This window comes from Agelaius tricolor, unplaced genomic scaffold (genome assembly GCF_023055355.1).
Source record: "Agelaius tricolor isolate 1412-34295 unplaced genomic scaffold, bAgeTri1.0.p SCAF_28, whole genome shotgun sequence".
Lineage (NCBI taxonomy): Eukaryota > Metazoa > Chordata > Aves > Passeriformes > Icteridae > Agelaius > Agelaius tricolor.
The window spans coordinates 5,839,682-5,856,734 of NW_027269288.1; the positions used below are offsets into that span (position 1 = coordinate 5,839,682).

A 17,053-nucleotide genomic window follows, 5' to 3' on the forward strand; every position below is an offset into this window, starting at 1 on the left:
ACAAGGGAAGAGATGAGAATCTTGACTCCATGTTTCAGAAGGCTGGTTCATTATTTTATGATGTATATTATAACAAAAATGCTATACTAAAAGAAATAGAGAAAGGATACAGATAGAAGGCTAGACAAGAATGATAATGAAATCTTGTGATTGACCAGAGTATCAACACAGCTGGACCTGTGATTGGTCATTAAGTAAAAACAATCTACATGAGACCAATCAAAGATGCACCTGTTGATAAGCAACCTCCAAACCACATTCTAAGCAATCAGATAATTATTGTTTACATTTCATTTTTGAGGCCTCTCAGCTTCTCAGGAGAAAAAAAATCCTGCCAAAGGGATTTTTCAGAAAATATTTCAGGGACAACCCTCTGAGCACCAGAGCCCCATCACCCCAGCGGGACGGCTCTGTCCCCACACCGGGAAACCGCGGCGCCCAGCTCACCTGTTTCCATTGAAGGTGGTTTTATAATCCCCGGGCGAGTGCAAGGTGTCCTCGGCGTAGACGGGCACGGGGGTCCGCACGCACTCGTGGGAGCACTGCAGCGTCTCGTTGTAGGCGGTGAAGATGTCGAGGGCGCTGGGCACGCGGGCGGGGGCGAAGTCAGTCAGGTTCTGGCAGCTCTCCTCCTGCTGGTCCAGCTTGCGTTGGTGGCTGTTGCGCCGGGGGCGCCCGCTCTGCGCACAGCTGGGCCGGGGGGAGAGAGAATCCCACAGTCATGGGATGGTCTGGGTTGGGAGGGACCTTAAAAACCCTCCAGTTCCATCCCCCTGCCATGGGGGATGCCTTCCACTAGATCAGGTTGTTCCAAGCCCTGTTCAACTCGGCCTTGGATTCTTCCAGGGTGAGGCAGCCACAGCTTCTCTGGGCAGCCTGTGCTAGGGCCTCACCACTCTCATAGGGAAGAAATTTCCCCTAAGATCTAATCTAAGTCTTCCCTTTAGTTGAAAACCATTCCCCCTGTCCCATCCCACTGTCTGTCTGTGTGAAAAGTTGCCCTCCATCATTTTTATAAGTCTGTTATGGCCTGAAAGGCCAAAGCAGAAGGGACGGGAGGCACACTGTATCCCTGAAACTTGGCAAGGGAACTCACCTGATTGACCAGTCATTACAGATTGTTCCATACTAGATTAGAATTCAGAAATTCCAATTCCAATTCAGAATTGGAAAGATCAGCCACAAGCAGTCATTTGGCTCGATGCTTTTTTATAAGAACCAAATTTACATTTTAGACACAAGCTTTTTCCCATCAGAGGAATGACTTAATGAGTCACACTTTTGTACCTGCAGGAAGCAAAAGCCTTTTCTTAAGTGAAAATATGTAGGTGAGAACAATGAAGTGAAACCCTTTCCATTTGGGAGATGCCAACAGGTTGGAACTTCTCAGGATAAATGAGCTCAGGACCTGGTGTGACACAGCAGAGGGATGGCTGGCAGGGCAGCCCTGCTCTCCGGGGGCCTCTCCAGCTCTGGAGGCTTCATAAGGATCTCGTGGCTGCACAGCACTTCTGCCTCAGTACGTCAGAGACGAGGAGAACCCCAGCTCGCAGGAGCCGCCCTCAATCAGCCTGGTCCTATTTCAGGGTCTAGACACTGATTTAATTAAGATGCCACTTTTTCCAGATGGGATTGACAGCGCCTTGCAGAACGCTGGAGTTTTGGGAGGTGGCAGCTCCGAGGGTGGTGGGAGCTGGGGATGCCGGCACTGTCTGTGGAGGGGCACCCCTGGGGACAGGAACGTGGGGCTCTGCTGGGAGCAGTGATGGCCAGGGTGACAGCATCAGGCTGCTGGCTCTGCTCTGCTTGATGCAAGTGAAAGAGACAGCCCTAAACCAACTGCTGTCTCCCCACGGCACGTGTGCAGGAGGAGCAGTGACAAGAAGGACGCTGGCTTGGCACGCAGCCATCGCTCACCCGTCCTGCTTGAGGGGGAAAAATGCCAGCCAAAGGATGGGGACAGTGACTGTGTCCCTGCTGGGGACAGGGCCAGAGTGTGTGGTGTGGGTCAGCCCTGCCATGGAGCGCCTGAACGTGGCCTGGGGTCACCCAGTGAACCACGGCAGTTTGGGTAGAGTGGAGCAAACTCCCAGGTACTGTTTCTTCACCTTGGACACACCTGGGTGCTGCCCACACTCTCCTGCTGAGGATTTTCTCTGGTGATTTCTCAATTTCACTTACTATAAAGCATTTCTATTCTACACTGATCACTGGATTTATTTTTTCCCCCTTTTTGGCTTCAGCAGCAGTTACTGAGCTGCTCTGCCAAGCTGTGGTCAGCCGGATCAATGACTCGTACCGCTCGCTGCTGCGACTGGAGACAAATCCCACAAGTGTTTTATAAACTATTCTCCCTGCTCCTTCACTGAAACACTGCGGCAACCAGGGAAGTTCAGTGAATTAAATCCCACTTGAGATAAAGTAGGGAGCCTCACTGGCTACTCCCCAAAGCAAGTTCAGCTGTGGGGACAGAACCTCGTGCTTTCAGCCGGCTGCTGCTCAGCATTACAGCTATACCAAGATGAAGATGCCTCCATAGCCCTGCAAAGGGCTTCTCCTCTCATCCCAGCTAGCCAGCAGGCTCCTCATCAACCTGGTGTTGTGATTGCCTCCTGGCTGCAGAAACTGATTTGCTGCAGCACCCACGCAGAGCTCGGCCAGGCCGGAGGGGAGAGCCACCAGCCAGGCTCCCCCCAGCCCCGTGCTGCAGCCGTGTCGCTACGCCAGCAACGCTGACCTCAAAGTAGGCCAGTTTCCCTGGGAAAATAGGTAAAGTGAGGAGTGCCTGGAGCGAAAGCTAACCTATTTTGCCATACGCCCAAGCCACACTGAGAGAACAAATGGGAGCAAATGAAGCTGGAGGAGCACAGCAGCGCCCTGGGGGTTGGGGCATGCTTCAAACCATGGCACCTGAGGGGCTTCGAAGGTGCCCTTCCGTCCCTGGGGTCACAGGGAAGGGCAGGAGGTGCAGCTGCTTCTTGTAAAGCCAGGCTGGGGAGTTTAGGAGCAGCATCAAAGCTCCTTAGGGAAGGCAGTGGAGGAGCTGCTGGCACTGGACACATCCTGGGAACACGCACATGGCTCTGACCTCTCCAGGTGGCACTGTGCTGAGGCACGTGTCCCATGAGACTTGGCTACCCAACCTGGGCACATGCTGGTCCCCAGAGCCAGTGGCCAGGTGATGGGAGGTGGAGGCACAGCCAAACCCCGATGCACCAACCTCCTTTGGAGGTTTTGCTGTAAACCCCCCACTTTCTCCTGCAATCCTGGCAGGTGCCACAGGCTTTGGCACCTGCAGCAGGATGGGCACTTCCATCCCCACCCTGTCCCCATCCCACGTCACCCCCCAAGCCAAGCAGAGCAGGAGGGGCCTTACCAATTTTTTAAGACAAGAGTTGTTATCAGCGCAGCTATGACCATGATGAGGGACACGGTAATAGTGATTATCTGATGAACAGCCAGACCTGCAGACAGAAGAAAAGAGACAGTGGGGATGGGAACTGAGGGGACCCTGGCAGAGCCCCCCTCCCCACAGAGCCCCCCACCACCCCCTCCCAACGTGAGGCCACACACAGCCCCCGGCAGCGGCGCCGCAATCCTCTCTCCTGCCTTACACAAAATAAATCTGTAAGCCAGGCTCCTCATTTCCTATCCTCTCAAGTATGTTCCTTGTCAGCCCGAATTAGGCACGAAGAACGGAAGAGAAGTGAAGACGTCTCCCCTCTGGGACGGAAAGGGAGACGAGCACAGCCTTGCACCGGGTGCGGGATTCACCAGGGAGAATAATTACAGCACTGGCGGCTGCTCGCCTTGCAGGTCGGGTGGGCTCATTTCCCCCTCTTCACCTTCCATGGGGTATCATTTTGGCTCGTGGATCATTCCTAATGAGCAGTTTGGAAACAAAAGCAGCTCGCTGTACACTGTGTTTGTGATTTTGCGCTGCCTTACAGTTGCAATTTCGTAATGAAATGATTTTTCCTGGCTGCAGCCCAAGGATGTGCTATTTTTCACAAACAGATGTTGCAGCTCCTGATGGATGGTAGTTTTAATAAATAAATAAGTCTTAGAATGACAGGAAAATAAGCAGTTTTATATATATATCTGTATGTGTCTGTGGCAAGGACGGAGTCAGTGCCAGGGCCATGGCTCAGCTGGAGCTGGGGGTGCCTGGGGGCCACTGGGCAGCACTGGGGCAGCCACTGCTCCTGGGGAAGGATTCACTTGTGGCCCCCGTGCTGGCAGGGTGGGCAGCAGCCAATTCCAGCTCACTCCTCAGCTGCTCCACCTCTGGGTTTCACCTCCCAGGGGAATTCACAGGGAAAATGTCACACTGGGAGGCTCCCCACCTCCCACTGTCACCCCACATGCTGAAGGTGAGGCCCAGGGAAAGACTTCTGAGTTCCCAGAGGGTGGTGACGATGGGAGCATGTCCCCACGGGCCCGAGGAGGGTGGTGGCAGCTCGTGCCCACGTGTGGCAGGTCGGGAGTGGCGCCCACCCTGGCAGCAGCCAGCCTGGCCGCATCCTGCACGGCAGCCTTGGAGCAGCTCCCAGTGGGACGCTGCCGAAAAAGATAAAAGGAAAGACTCTAAAAATAAAATCAAGCCAGCCCAGTGCCCGATTCCTTTGAAAACAGAAGCGGAGTCGGGGACGAGACCTTCTGCAATGCTGGGAGCTGAGGCAGTGGTGGCAGGGCCACGGGAGAACCTAACGATGCAATTAATCCTTGCATTTACGTAATGGGAAAGGCACAGGCAGAACAGATTGCAGGTGGCTGAGCACTGGGAAGGATGGCAGCTCCTTGGAGCAGGACACATGGATTTTAAGAAAGGCTGGATAATTTTAGACTCCATCACACACATAAGTTGCCATATGTACAGGCACAGCAAAGTTCCTTTGCATCATGTATAAATTCTGCATAAGCCAGGGGGATTTCAAGGGAACAGGAGACCTTTGTCTCAATGCTGGTGATGGGCAGAGGGAAGGTACCCAACAGGTGGCCCATGATGGTTCCCTGGGAAGCCCTAGAGCAATACCTGCTGCAAAAAACACTACCAGGTCTTTATTCTTAATTTACGAATATATCAAATATATCAATTTACAAATATATCAAATATTTTCTATTAGGCCCTCAAAGCATGTAGGGCCAAACGGAGCAAGATCAAGCAAATACATCCAGTCTGTGAGAGGCAGGGTTAATGTGTGGGGCACCCTTTGAGAGGGGAATGTCCTGTAATGGACATAAAGCACCCTGGCAAGTGAAGTGAGGTGGACAGAGATGATGCCAAGGGCAAAGCAGTGTTTTAGACACAGCCCTCAAAGCCCAACGGGATAGAGGAAGGGAAGACTTGGAAGACAAAATCAATAGCTCATGGGGCAAAATCCTCCTCCTCCAGTGCAGGAAGCTGCCTGGCACAGGCATAACTCCCCATGAGAGCCTGTGCCCCCAGAGAGAGACCCCGGGAGCAGGGATTACAGCGCCTGGGTTTTGTTTGCTCATCTCCTTGGCAAAAGCTCTGATCCCAGCGGGTCACGGAACCCGGTGGCCATGTAATTACACGTTATTAACCGTGGAAACAGGGAGCTGCAGGGGAGGGACACCCAGCCCCGGCCCCTCTCACCTGCGAGCGCCTCAGCCCTGCGAGGGCTCCCCCTGCCAAGGCTTTTACCAGGCAATTTGACGCAGTGACCATTTAACTGGAGGGTAATTACAGGAGAAGTATTTAATGGAGCCGAAAGTGTGTCCAAGCCTCTGCGCTTCTGCTAGTGCAGCAGAATTCCGCATGCCGCCTGCCAGGAGGGAAAGCTCTTCAAAGGCGCTCTCTGAACCCTCGGAAATGCTGAAATATCTCTGGGTTTTTCCACTCTCGTGCCGCCCGCTCTCACTGGGGCCTCTAAATCCCCAAGGTGGGGGGAGAGGGGCCACGGAATCCCAGCAAGGCAGCACAACCCAGCTCCCGATTCCCCACATCCTGGGCAAAACCCCAATCTTCTCAGAGCAAGGCAATGCCAGGGCTTTTTTTTTTTTTTTTATCTGTTATTTTAAAGACCATATATTTGCTGCTGAGATGAAAGTGCTGAGGTTTGGCCTTTCTGGCCACCTTTTGAAACGGCTCCCGGACAGCTCTGCATCAATGGAATTAATTCCATGAGAAAAATCCATTCGAGACTAATGTCTTGCTACTGCAGGAGCACGCCATGGCAGCGAACAGGAGATATAAGCTCTTAATTAAAAACAAAGAGAACCTCTATCCCCCAAGGCCTTTATTTCAACAGCTCTGGTTAGGGAGCCTGTATTTTTCATTTTCCCAATAAAAACAGCTACGAGCTGCAACTCTTTGAAGACCCTCGTCAAGGCCTTGAAGCTGCATAAAATTAGAAAAAGGAGAAAACAGCTCTATTTCATTTGAAAGGGAGAAAACTGGAGTTACTCTTACAGGCCAGATATTGCTACCCCCAGTCTCCTCCCACACTTATGCTGCGTAGATCTTCTCCTCAGCATCCCATCCTCACGAATCCCCTTCCTCTGTTCTCACATGCCCTGAGCACCAGGATGCCAATGCCTCCTCCTGAGCATTGTGGAGAAGCTGGGGCAAAGCCGCGGGGCTCAAGAGGCTTTACAGCTTCCCCAGCTATCAGAAATCACATCTGAGCCCCAAAAACCTCATCCCCTGATAAAGCTGCTTGTGGACAGAACAATTCAATCAGGAGCGTGGTGTGGCCTCCCTGCTGCCACCGCCGGCCTTTCCCAGGGCGGATCAGCCAGATTTGGCCGTATCATGAACCTACTGCTGGTTAATAGCTTGTAAGGAAAATCATTCACAAAAGCCACAAGGGTCTGCTACAGGGGTGGAGACACAGCAGAAATCTTCTTGAAAAGCCTTGTTACAGTACACAGCCAGCTCCTCTGCTGCCCAATCCACCACGGCACAAACCGCCTTGGCTCTGCTCTTCCCAACACCTTGCTGGCAAAGCTGAGGTCAGCAAAGCTGCTTGGTTTTTCACCTGGTAAATCAGTGATCTCTCTGAAACCCAGCCCAGGGAGTGTTAGTCATCCTGAGGTGAAAATGCAGCTTTTCAGCAAAAAACCCACCAAGGCTCCTGGCAACTTCCTGGTATTTTGAGCTGGACTGATGAAAGAAAGAAAATATCTTCCCGCTGCTGCTGCTGCTGCTGCTGCTGCAAAATGTTTTTGCCAAGAAGGAAAATCCTGGAGGTTTATGCTAAAGACACTGGGACTTATCTTCTCAGGTGTTACAGCAAATATCACCGAGCAATAAATACTTGGAGAGCAGCAGAGGAGAGTTTCTGGCTCACTGAGAGGCATGTGGGAGGATGTGCACAGGCACGTTCGCCATCCGTGCATCCCGGGGAGCGTCCCGACTCCCTCGTAGGGAGAGCCCAGCTGATGGCCACGCTCCTTTCTGGCTTCCACCGTCATCCTCCCCCCTTCAGGAGAGCTGCAGCTGATGCACAGCCCTACAAGGGATCCTTTGGGCACTCCCAGGAAGGGTAACCGTGGTGCCAGCCCAGGAGACACCATCCAGCTCCTTCACCTCCTCTCCGTCCCCAAGCTGCGGCACCACCCCACCCCTTAGCATGGCAGATCAAAGAGGCAGCTCCATCCTCACTGCCCAGAGTTTCCTTTTAAACACATTTTATCTTTAATTAATTCCTTTGAAGCTTTTTGCATCTACTATCTCCTCGCCTCCAGCAACCCCCTACTGCACCCTCTTTCTGGAGGCAGGGTCATCACCAGCGGGAAGCAACGCCTCTGTTATTATTTATTCCTGACACACTGCTGGCTGGAGGTGGGGAGGGGTGGCCTGGGGCCACCACCAGCTCAGATCCAGCTGCCAACACCCACATGGCCCCCACATTCCCCCAGGTGAACCCCAGCCCTGGTGAAGGGGTGTCCCTGAGCACCAGCTCTGCCACAAGCTCACAGACTGCGGTGCCAAATGCGCCGCGACCGGTCATCAAATACCACTAAGAGCAGCAGACAGCACATGGAGTTTTCTGCCTTATAAAGCACTTAAAGGTTTAATTAAAGACGGCTTTATCCTAAAGCTCCTGAAAGGAGGCTCAGACAAACCAGCGAGTGCAATTCCTGCCTTGCACTGACAGCTCTGATTCATTCCACTCTTCTCTGCTTTGGCTGAGGCTGCGGGACCCGGGGATGTTCTGCCTTGCTGGAGGAGCCCAGCCCACGTGGAGAGTGCCCGGTGAACGCTCCTCACAGCCCTTCCCACTTGCAGCATGCTGGAATTTTAATTATTCCTCTCTTTCCCTGCTCCAGAGTAAAACGATTGTGACAGCCCTGAAGAAGGAAGCACATTTTTGAAAAGCACAAGCATAAACTACGCCTGGGTGAACATCCTGCACGCCCAGCTGATGCCAGCAGTGCTGTGCTGCGTGGCAGGGGTGGCATGGGGACAGGAACACCTGAGCCACAGGTCACCTGAACCCCCACAGCAGCACCCACCGGGCCAGCACACGCACCTGCCTCTGCTCTCATCCCAAGCATTACCTGCCATCACTCCTCTGCTGCCTCTCCTGCCTAGGAGATGAGTGATTCCTATTCCAGGGGAGTTTTTTTAAGCTTGTTTTTGCTGTCAGCGACTCACGGAGGCATTGTTTCTGGCTTTTTTCTCTCGCTCCTCAGCGAGGAGGAAGGGGGGCGAGAGGATGATCTGACAGAGCAGAGCTGCTCCCATTGCTCATCTCAGCGAGCACTGCTGCCTCTGCTGAAGTGAAGTGGGTCTTTTTTACCACCGTGTGTGCACCCCAAGGACCCCACGGTCCCACACAACCACCAGGGACCCAGAAGCAAAGCACAGAGGGATACAAGGACACAGCACAGGAGGGATATGGGTGCACAGCAAGCAGAAGCACAGCAGCAGCCACCTGCTCTGATGGAAGTGCAGGGGATCTGCATGGCTCCAGGAGCCTTGGGACAGCTCTGCCAGCTCCTGTGGGTGCCACACACAGGTGGTTCCACCCTGACCACCCCAGGCATGTGCTGGGGACAGCTGAGGGAGCACAGGCAGTGAGAGCAGCACCGCACCCACCGCGGGCTCCCGTCAAGGCGCCTCACCGGACAGGGACTGGCAATGCTCGCTGAGGCAAATAAACCGAACAGGCGAGTTACCTCATCCTCATTTGTAGCCATATGTTTTTCCCAGCAGAGAACAAACACTTCCAGCCGCTACAGCTTATATAACAGAGTGGAGCAGGGCTGGGAAGCTGCACGGCTTCGCACGGGCGCCGCACCAGCAAAACTGGCACGGACCCTGCTTTGAGACAGAGCCGGCTGCTCGCTCCCAAAACGCTGTCCTTAGGCATGGCAGGGGCATGGAGCTCTCACTGGGAGCATACTGAGAGCTCTCTTGGGTGCTCAGCCCCAGCATTGGAAGGAAAAGCGGATCTGGACCTCAGGAGCTTTTCAACTGAGGGTGGATGAGCTGGGATCAAACGAGGCCTTTAGACCCGGGAAGAAGTTTATCACATTCACTGCTTGAAGAGAAGTTAATTAGCAAAAACTCCGATCATGCAGAAAGCCCCTAATGAGAGCTAAAGCCTGCAGATTAAAGCAGTTGGCCCCCTGGGAGCTGCCGGGGCTGCAGCTCCCGTTGTTCTGTGGCCACGCAGGACAGCAGCGGTGGCACTGGCAGGTGGGTGGCATCACTGCCAGCTCAACTTCGCCTAAACAAGGCAGCCCACTCCAGTAAGCCCCAGAGCCCCAGCACATGCCAGGAGCCATCCTCCCACAGCTGGTGCAGGCAGAGGGGCTCCTGCAGCTGGCTGATGGCAACAAGTCCACTGGACCCCACCCTCCTGGAATGGATGATGCCACTGAGGCCAGAGGCACTGACCCCAGAGGGGGGAGACCAGGCTGATGCTCTCATCATGCAGAGAGCAGCAAAAGCCTCAGCCCTTATCAATACTCCCTCGCTGATCTATCCAGCCCATTTCAGCGTTTTGTAAAAGGTGTGTAGGCTGGGAGTTATTTTTCGGCTATAAATAACCCCTTTAAGTCAGGAACAACATCCTGGTTGCATCGTCTCTTTTTGCCAAGCAGGGCAGGCTGGATAAATTAATTGGGATTAAGATTAGGCCGTAAAATTCCTTTTCATTTCGACTAGAAAATCGCAGTGGGCTCAAAGCAGTCGATGCACAGTGAGTAAATTCTGTAAACCATCCACCGGTATCCCACGGTTTAATATCAGCAATAACAAATATAATTTGCAATAAATGGGAAGCAGCTTTCCCATCCATGTCCACGCAGCAGCCGGCGCTGGGGGAAGGCATTGCTGTGCCGAGCGTGATGCTCAGCGCGATTACGGGAGATGGGCTGTGGATGGAGCCTGTAATGGGAAAACACAGCGAGTGGCTGGAAAACGCCTCGGATAAAAGCGATAATCAGCGCCGAGCGCCTGTTTAATGTCACACTAACTCCTGTCCCAGGCAGCGCTGCCACGGGGACACTCGCGCCGCGGTGAACGCGCCAGCCCTCCTGATGTCCCCGCCACCTCGCTGTGCCCCTACCTGTGCTGTCTCCCAGCCCACGGGGCGGGCGAGCATCCTTCCCTCCGCTGCTGTGCCCTGCGGCCGGCTCGGCGGTGCTGCTGCGCCCGGGGCTGCCGCGGGGCCCGTCCCCGCCGGCCGCGGGAGCCGCGGTGCTGGGAGGCACCCGGGGCGGCGTGGCGGCCGTGACAGAAGTGACAGCGGCGGCGGCAGTGCTGGCGGAGGTGGTGGCGGCGGCGGCGGCGGCGGCGGTGGTGGTGGTGGTGGTGGTGGCGAAGGCGCTGGGCAGCGTGCTGCTCTCCAGGGAGTCCTCCTCGCCCGTGGGGCCCCAGACGATGACCTCGGGCAGCGCCGTGGGTCTCCCGTCCCGAGGGGCGAAGCCGCGGCCGCGCAGGTGCCGCCGGCCCCTCCGGGAGCGCGGGCGGCGCAGGGGGCGGCCGGCGGGCAGAGGGGCGGCGGGGGGCGGCCGGCGGGAGCGGGGTCTCTGCACAGGGGGAGCGGGGCCGCAGGTCCAGGGGGGGCCGGGGCGTTGCAGCTCCTCCGTGCCCGCCGTGCCCCACAGCGAGCCACGGGACAGTCTGTGCCGGAGCGCCGGCCGTGCTGAGAGCTTCCCCCCGGTGCCGGTGGCTGCTGGCGGCTGGCAGCTGGCAAGGTCCATGGCTAGGTGGAACATGGCTATTAAAATCCAAGCATGGCTTCCGAGCGGGCAACCTGACCTGTGGGCAGATAGGGATTGTGTTAGAAGGGCAGTGGCACACACTAGATCTCTGAGCCCAGCCACCCAAAACGTCCCCCAGCTCCATGGGTGTCGTCGTCCTCCCTGGTTCTCCAGCCAGAGTCCCCCAAAACGGCATCATAGGGCATACTGTACCCCCTCCCCCCAAAAACTACCACCACCAACATGGCAGGCTGAGGATCCCCATTCATAACTGTGACCTTTCAGTTGGTCTGGGAATGATGGGAATGACCTGAGGATGGGTTTTACCAGGAAACACCCTGGAGGAGCAGCCAGTGCCTGCTTTGCCCGAACTCAGCCCTGTTGGGTGAATTATCCAAAGCAGATGGCCCAGCACAGCTCCAGCAGCACAAGCCTTCACTCCAGGGACACTGAGATGCAGGGGTACCAGAGAGCCCACCCTTTGCTTCCCAGCCCCACAGGCAGCATGATGAATCCCTCAAAGGGCTGGAGCAGACGAGGCCGTGGGCTCCGGTGTTTGCACGTGTAGCCCATCTCCCACTATGGCAGTCACCCACGCCGCAGCAGGAACATCCTCCCACGGCACATCCCCTCCCACAGCATGGAGCACCCAAGCTGAACATCACCCTGCAGCGCAGGGAGGGCAGGAGGAGCAGCCCTTTTTACTGCCCTTTGTGCCACAGAGCAGCTGGAACACCCCTGAGCTGCTGGCAGCTTCAGCAGTTGGAATTTTGCTTTCCTGTCACCGTCACATCACGTCATGTCACAGCCCTCTCCCTTCCCCAGTGACACCACACCCAGGCTCCGCTCCCCTCATGTCTCCTCCACGATGCTCCCCCACGTAAAGCAGCAAGAAAATCTCTGCCTGGCAAATTTCTGTTGCCTTCTCCCTCCCTACCCCCCCCCCCGGGAAAAAAAAAAATCATTAGGCCAAAACCTAAAAATCTTTACTCCATTTTACTTAGCTTTTACAGGAGAAAGACTTTTGTTGAACTCAGCAGGAGTTAATGAGAGCTTTACATGGCTAAACGGGCTAATCCTCTGCAGCAGTGCCCGCACAGTCCTTGGGAGCACGACAGAATGTGCATCTGGTTGACAGAAGCATTTGTACACTCCCTCTGTGCGTGAGCAAGCGAAGCTAAAGGAGCTGACCTGGATACTCCCAGGCACAGGCTTTTTCTGCTCAGAGGATCTCTGCTTTTTTCCTAATTGGGTATTTTTTCAAAGCGTAACAACATTTATTTTGGGGAGGGAGAAGGCAACGCAAGGAAAGAGCGCAGAAGGAGAAAGGGAAGAGCCAGAAACAGACAACAGAAACCAAAATAGTTCAGGCTGGGGGAGGAAGGATTTCAAGGCTTCAAAAAAACCACAAACCACCCAAACCGTGGTGGTGGTGGTGGTGGTGGGTTTTTTTAGAGGCCGACAGAGTGGTGGCAGCACGAAGAGTGTCCCCCACGTGCTGCAGGCAATGCCGTGCTTCCACTGGTGAGGAGCCACAAGCTCATGCTCCAGCAGGATCATCCAGCACAGACTCACCTTTGCAATGCTCAGGATCACTCCTGTAGCATGTCAGGCTTGATTTCAGCCTCTGCCCAGCTCCCCGTCACCTGAAATGTCTCCTTGCAAGGAAGGAAAGGTGCTGGGCACCTCCTGACATGTCACTCACTCCAGGTGCCACCTCTCACACCAGCTGCGCCCACCCCCAGATCTCATCCCCTTCCCAGCTCTCTGTGTTGCTCACACTCAGAACTTTTATGAACAGCTGCTGAACAGAGCCAGGGAAGATGTGCCCAGCCCAAACCTGGTGCTCACTGCATCCCAGCCATTGCCTGGAAACTTCTGAAAGACAAAATGCCAGCCCTTGGTGCTTGGGATTGGCAGCTCACAGGAAAAACAGATATTCCCCCTGCTTCCATCTCCTCCTGTCTCCTTGTGACATCTCAGGCTGCAGAGATGGCAGTGTGAACTTGCAGGGGCTTGCTCCTGCAGAGCCTGTCCGACACAGCTGCATCATTCATAGCAGCATCAGGAGGATGTGTGGACAGAGGCAACACCCAACCCTTGTCTTGCCCTGGGCCATGCTGGAAATTTGTGTCCCAGCATGGCCAGGCAGTGCTGGTGACACCCAGGACACCAGTGTCCCTCACTGCTGCCACTGCTGCCCAGCTCAGAGGCTCTGGCATGGGGATGGACACAGTAAGGGACACCCAGATGGGGCAGATCCCACTCTGTCCCAAGGACAGCTTGGCTCACCCTGCCACCAACATCCCATCAAGCAAGGGGCTGTCACCCCAGGAGTGTCCTCCTAGCCACCACACCAGCTGGCATGTCCCCAGGAGATGGCTTCAGCGACAGAAGCAGCCAGTCCGGTTACCTCGGAGGAATTTTGCGTGGCATGCGATCTTCTGAGGGCTTTGCAACAACAGATAAGAGCAAGTGTCCTTCAGAATAAATAGCAGCGTGTAGGAGTTGCCGTTGTCCTGGCAACGCAGCGTGATGTGCCCGGCGCGGCGGCGGCAGCGGGGATGGATGCGGCAGCGTGGCGCGGCCAGAGGCAGGACCACCCTGCCCTCCCCTGCCTCCCGCACCCCCTCCCCACGCCAGCGCCCTGCCAGGACCGGCAGAGCGAGCGACACGTCCCGAAGGACACCCACGGTCACACAGCGGAGCGAGGATAACGCACCGCGAGCAGCGCACACCGGAGCGAGGATGCATCTCGCCCGGATCTCCTGCCACCTTGTCCTTGCCCCAGAAAAGCCTGGGTTGTCCCAGGAGAGCCCGCTGCGGCTGGCACAGCACGGCCCGGCCCGGCACAGCGCCCCGGGAGTCCCCGCGCCTCCGCCCGAGCAGGCAGGAGAGCATCGCTCGCCTCTCGGGAGCGCCGGCACAAAGTCACCGCTGCTCGGAGGCCGGGAGGGCGTTCCTGCTCTGCCGAGACATCCAACGGCTCAAACACCTCTCCAACGGCACGAGCTGCTCCTCAGGGACAGCGGAGCAGAGGCAGAGGAGCCTGAGCTGCTCCCAGAGCATGGGAAAACTCCCTAACTGCGCCCAGAGAGGGGCTGTGGCATAGGGAAGGGAATACATCATCCAGACCCACACACAGCATCCATCTGGCTCAGCCTGGGGGCACGGAGCCAGCCCTGGCTGGAGAGACATGTGGGCCCGGGGGATGTATGGAGCAGGGCTGTGGTTATGCTCCTCACTCGGGAATCAGGGCTTTCCTCACCCCCCTACAAGCACACACAACCTATTTTGCAAAGAAATTTGAGGAGCGTGGGCAAATTTCACATTACTTCTTTTCCCATCTTGGAGGTGAATGGGAATGTTATCCCAAAATACTGTTCGAACTCCAGGAAAAACTCAATAAAACTCTGAAACTGGGTTAGATAAAGAAACACAGAGCGGATATATTTGAGAAAATGAAATCCTGTCCTTGATCTCCTCATCCAAGGCCTTGGCTCCCACCAGTCACAAATCTGCTCCCCTGGCTCCATGGATGGTGAGGTGGCCACACTCACACACAGGAAATGAAACTCCTACAAATATTGACCTGCAACAAGCACGAGAGCAGATTTCAAGGAAACTGCTGGGCTAATGACACAGATCAGGGACACCAGACATTCTGGGACTATTTTCTGAGCCAATCTGACATTCCAAAGGAATGTTGCACTGGAGCCACCACAGCCACCCCACCCAATGCACCTTTCAGAGTCCTCCCCTGTATGAAACTTCTTCCTGAATCTTTCCAGGTGCAGCTGTGTGCTTTGAAGAGGAGGAAAGTTGGCACTTGATGTGAAAGAGATTAATTTCAAGGATGCTGGAGGATGTGAGCTCACCATGGTCCTCAGCAGTGGTGGGGAAGAGGCTGCTGTGGAACTTGGCACTCCTGTGCGCTTGGTACCAACCTCCACGTGCAGGGAGGGAAAGAAGGAGCATCCAGCATGGAGCAGGACAGAACAACCCCTGCCCCAAGCCTGGGAACCCTCAGGGGTGGCAGCACCTCAGGTAACCCTGATACTGCAGACAGGACATGGATTAATCCAGTGTACCTGCTGTGCTCCCAGAACCCCCCGGCTCTGGTAATGTGTCTGAAAATTAGCTGGGATCACGGCTCTGCAAACATCAAAACGCCACCCGTCAGCACTAACCCACTTCCCCAAAGCCTCAAAGGCTCACTTGAGTGCAGTCCCTTTCATAAGGTCCTTTTTGGCTCTCCAGCATCAGCCCCTTTCTCCCGTGCCTGTGGAGACACTTCACAGAAGCATTAACTGTAGAATAGGCTGATTTTTAATGCAGAATTATACAAATGGAGCCCTTCTTCCATTTCATGCCTCCTGTTAGGTAATCTATGGGTATTGCACAGGGAATCAAGGTTATGTCCTTGTTGGGGTGATTTACGAACTCTGAGCATTTCATATCTCCAAACACCAAGCGAGGCAGGGACAGAAATATTCCTGTGAACGCCTGGAGCAGGAGCTGTGGTCAGAGAGCTGGGGTGATGTTTCCTTGACCCAGGCAAGACAAGGCAGGAAAGCAGGCACCACGCTCTAGGAAAAGCATCCTTGGCAGCACGGCTGCGTGTCCTACAAAGGCATTGGGAGCAGGGCAGGTTATGAGAGTACATGCAGGAACTCTTGTGGCTCCATGAGGAATAGAACGAGGCCGCTGCATCCCAGTGGGTGACTTTCACACTGGAGCAGGAAGAAGAGGGGAAAACTTCAGTGGCAGATACTTGGCCCACGACTGTGTGTCCTCGCTGAGGTGGGGACTGCAGCCACCGCTGCAGCAGCTCTCCTCTCCATCCCGCTGTCCTGTGTGATGATCCCTGCAGTGCAGAGACTGTCCTTTGTTGTCACACTACCAACCATCACCATGGAAATGGAGCATTGCCATTCTGCACTCTGGGCTGGGCCGGGGCTCCCCGCAGGGCTGGGAGGAGGGGAGATGCACCATCCCATGGATGAGTGCCAAAAGGCATGTGGCAAGTTATGGCACAGGATCAGCAGGTGACCTTGTGGACCACTCCCACATGCCATCCACCGTGTCCCACCTCACACCCCAGGCATCAGCAGCACCATGGAGACCTCTCTCCTGAGCCATGTTCTGCTACGGGATGAGTTTTTCTGATCCCAGACCCAATGGGAACTGGGAACATACAGCACACTGTGCCATCTGTAGCCCCAGTCTCTTCCCAGATAATTATAAATTTGTGAAAATATGGCTGCCAAGCTCTTTAAAGCCAGGACTGGGACTTAAGGCACAAAGGCTGACACACAGTAGCACCTAAGTAAATTAAATGTGCCACATCACTACCTATCTATATTACAGTCCTGAGCTTCAGGATTACCTACTAATAAAAGTGATATTTAAAACAAGTCCTAAGTTCCTCCGCTGCCCCCTTCTCCCCACAAGTAATTAAACCGACGCCGCTTCCCGCAGCGGAGGGGATGGGATTTATCATGGAGGGAAATCAGCAGAGGGTGAAATAGGTTGAATCCTCCCCGCCACGCTGCTGCCTGTTGGCCAGGCAGACAGCAAACACCCACTTCCCTGGGAAAATGGGGCAGGGAGAGGTTGGGTGGGGCTGGGAAACCACGGCTCCCTCCAGGATGGCAATGCCAGGATGGAGGCAGCTGGATCCATCCCTGGGAGTCATGAGAGGGGGGCAGCAGGGCGGCCGTGGCGGGGGGAGCCACTCGCGGCTCTTCTGCCTCTGCCTTGAGCTCACCCAGCTGCAAATAAACAATTTTACCATTTGAATAGCCGCGAGTGCGGAAGGCATAATTAATACCCAGCGGTACCATCAGCCAATGTGCTGATGCGGGAG

The 17,053-nt window shown here is 55.1% G+C and overlaps 1 protein-coding gene across 1 annotated transcript in view; it reads right to left on the minus strand.

The window, feature by feature from the left end:
* The window catches only part of AJAP1 (adherens junctions associated protein 1), a 38,480-nt gene that overhangs the window by 10,497 nt on the left and 10,930 nt on the right, over positions 1–17,053 (minus strand). The window contains exons 2-4 of the mRNA XM_071449314.1: positions 10,548–11,242; positions 3,377–3,464; positions 448–690 (exon numbers count right to left, since the gene is read on the minus strand). Coding sequence (XP_071305415.1) covers positions 448–690; positions 3,377–3,464; positions 10,548–11,242 — 1,026 coding nt within the window. The remainder of the gene's footprint in view (positions 1–447; positions 691–3,376; positions 3,465–10,547; positions 11,243–17,053) is intronic.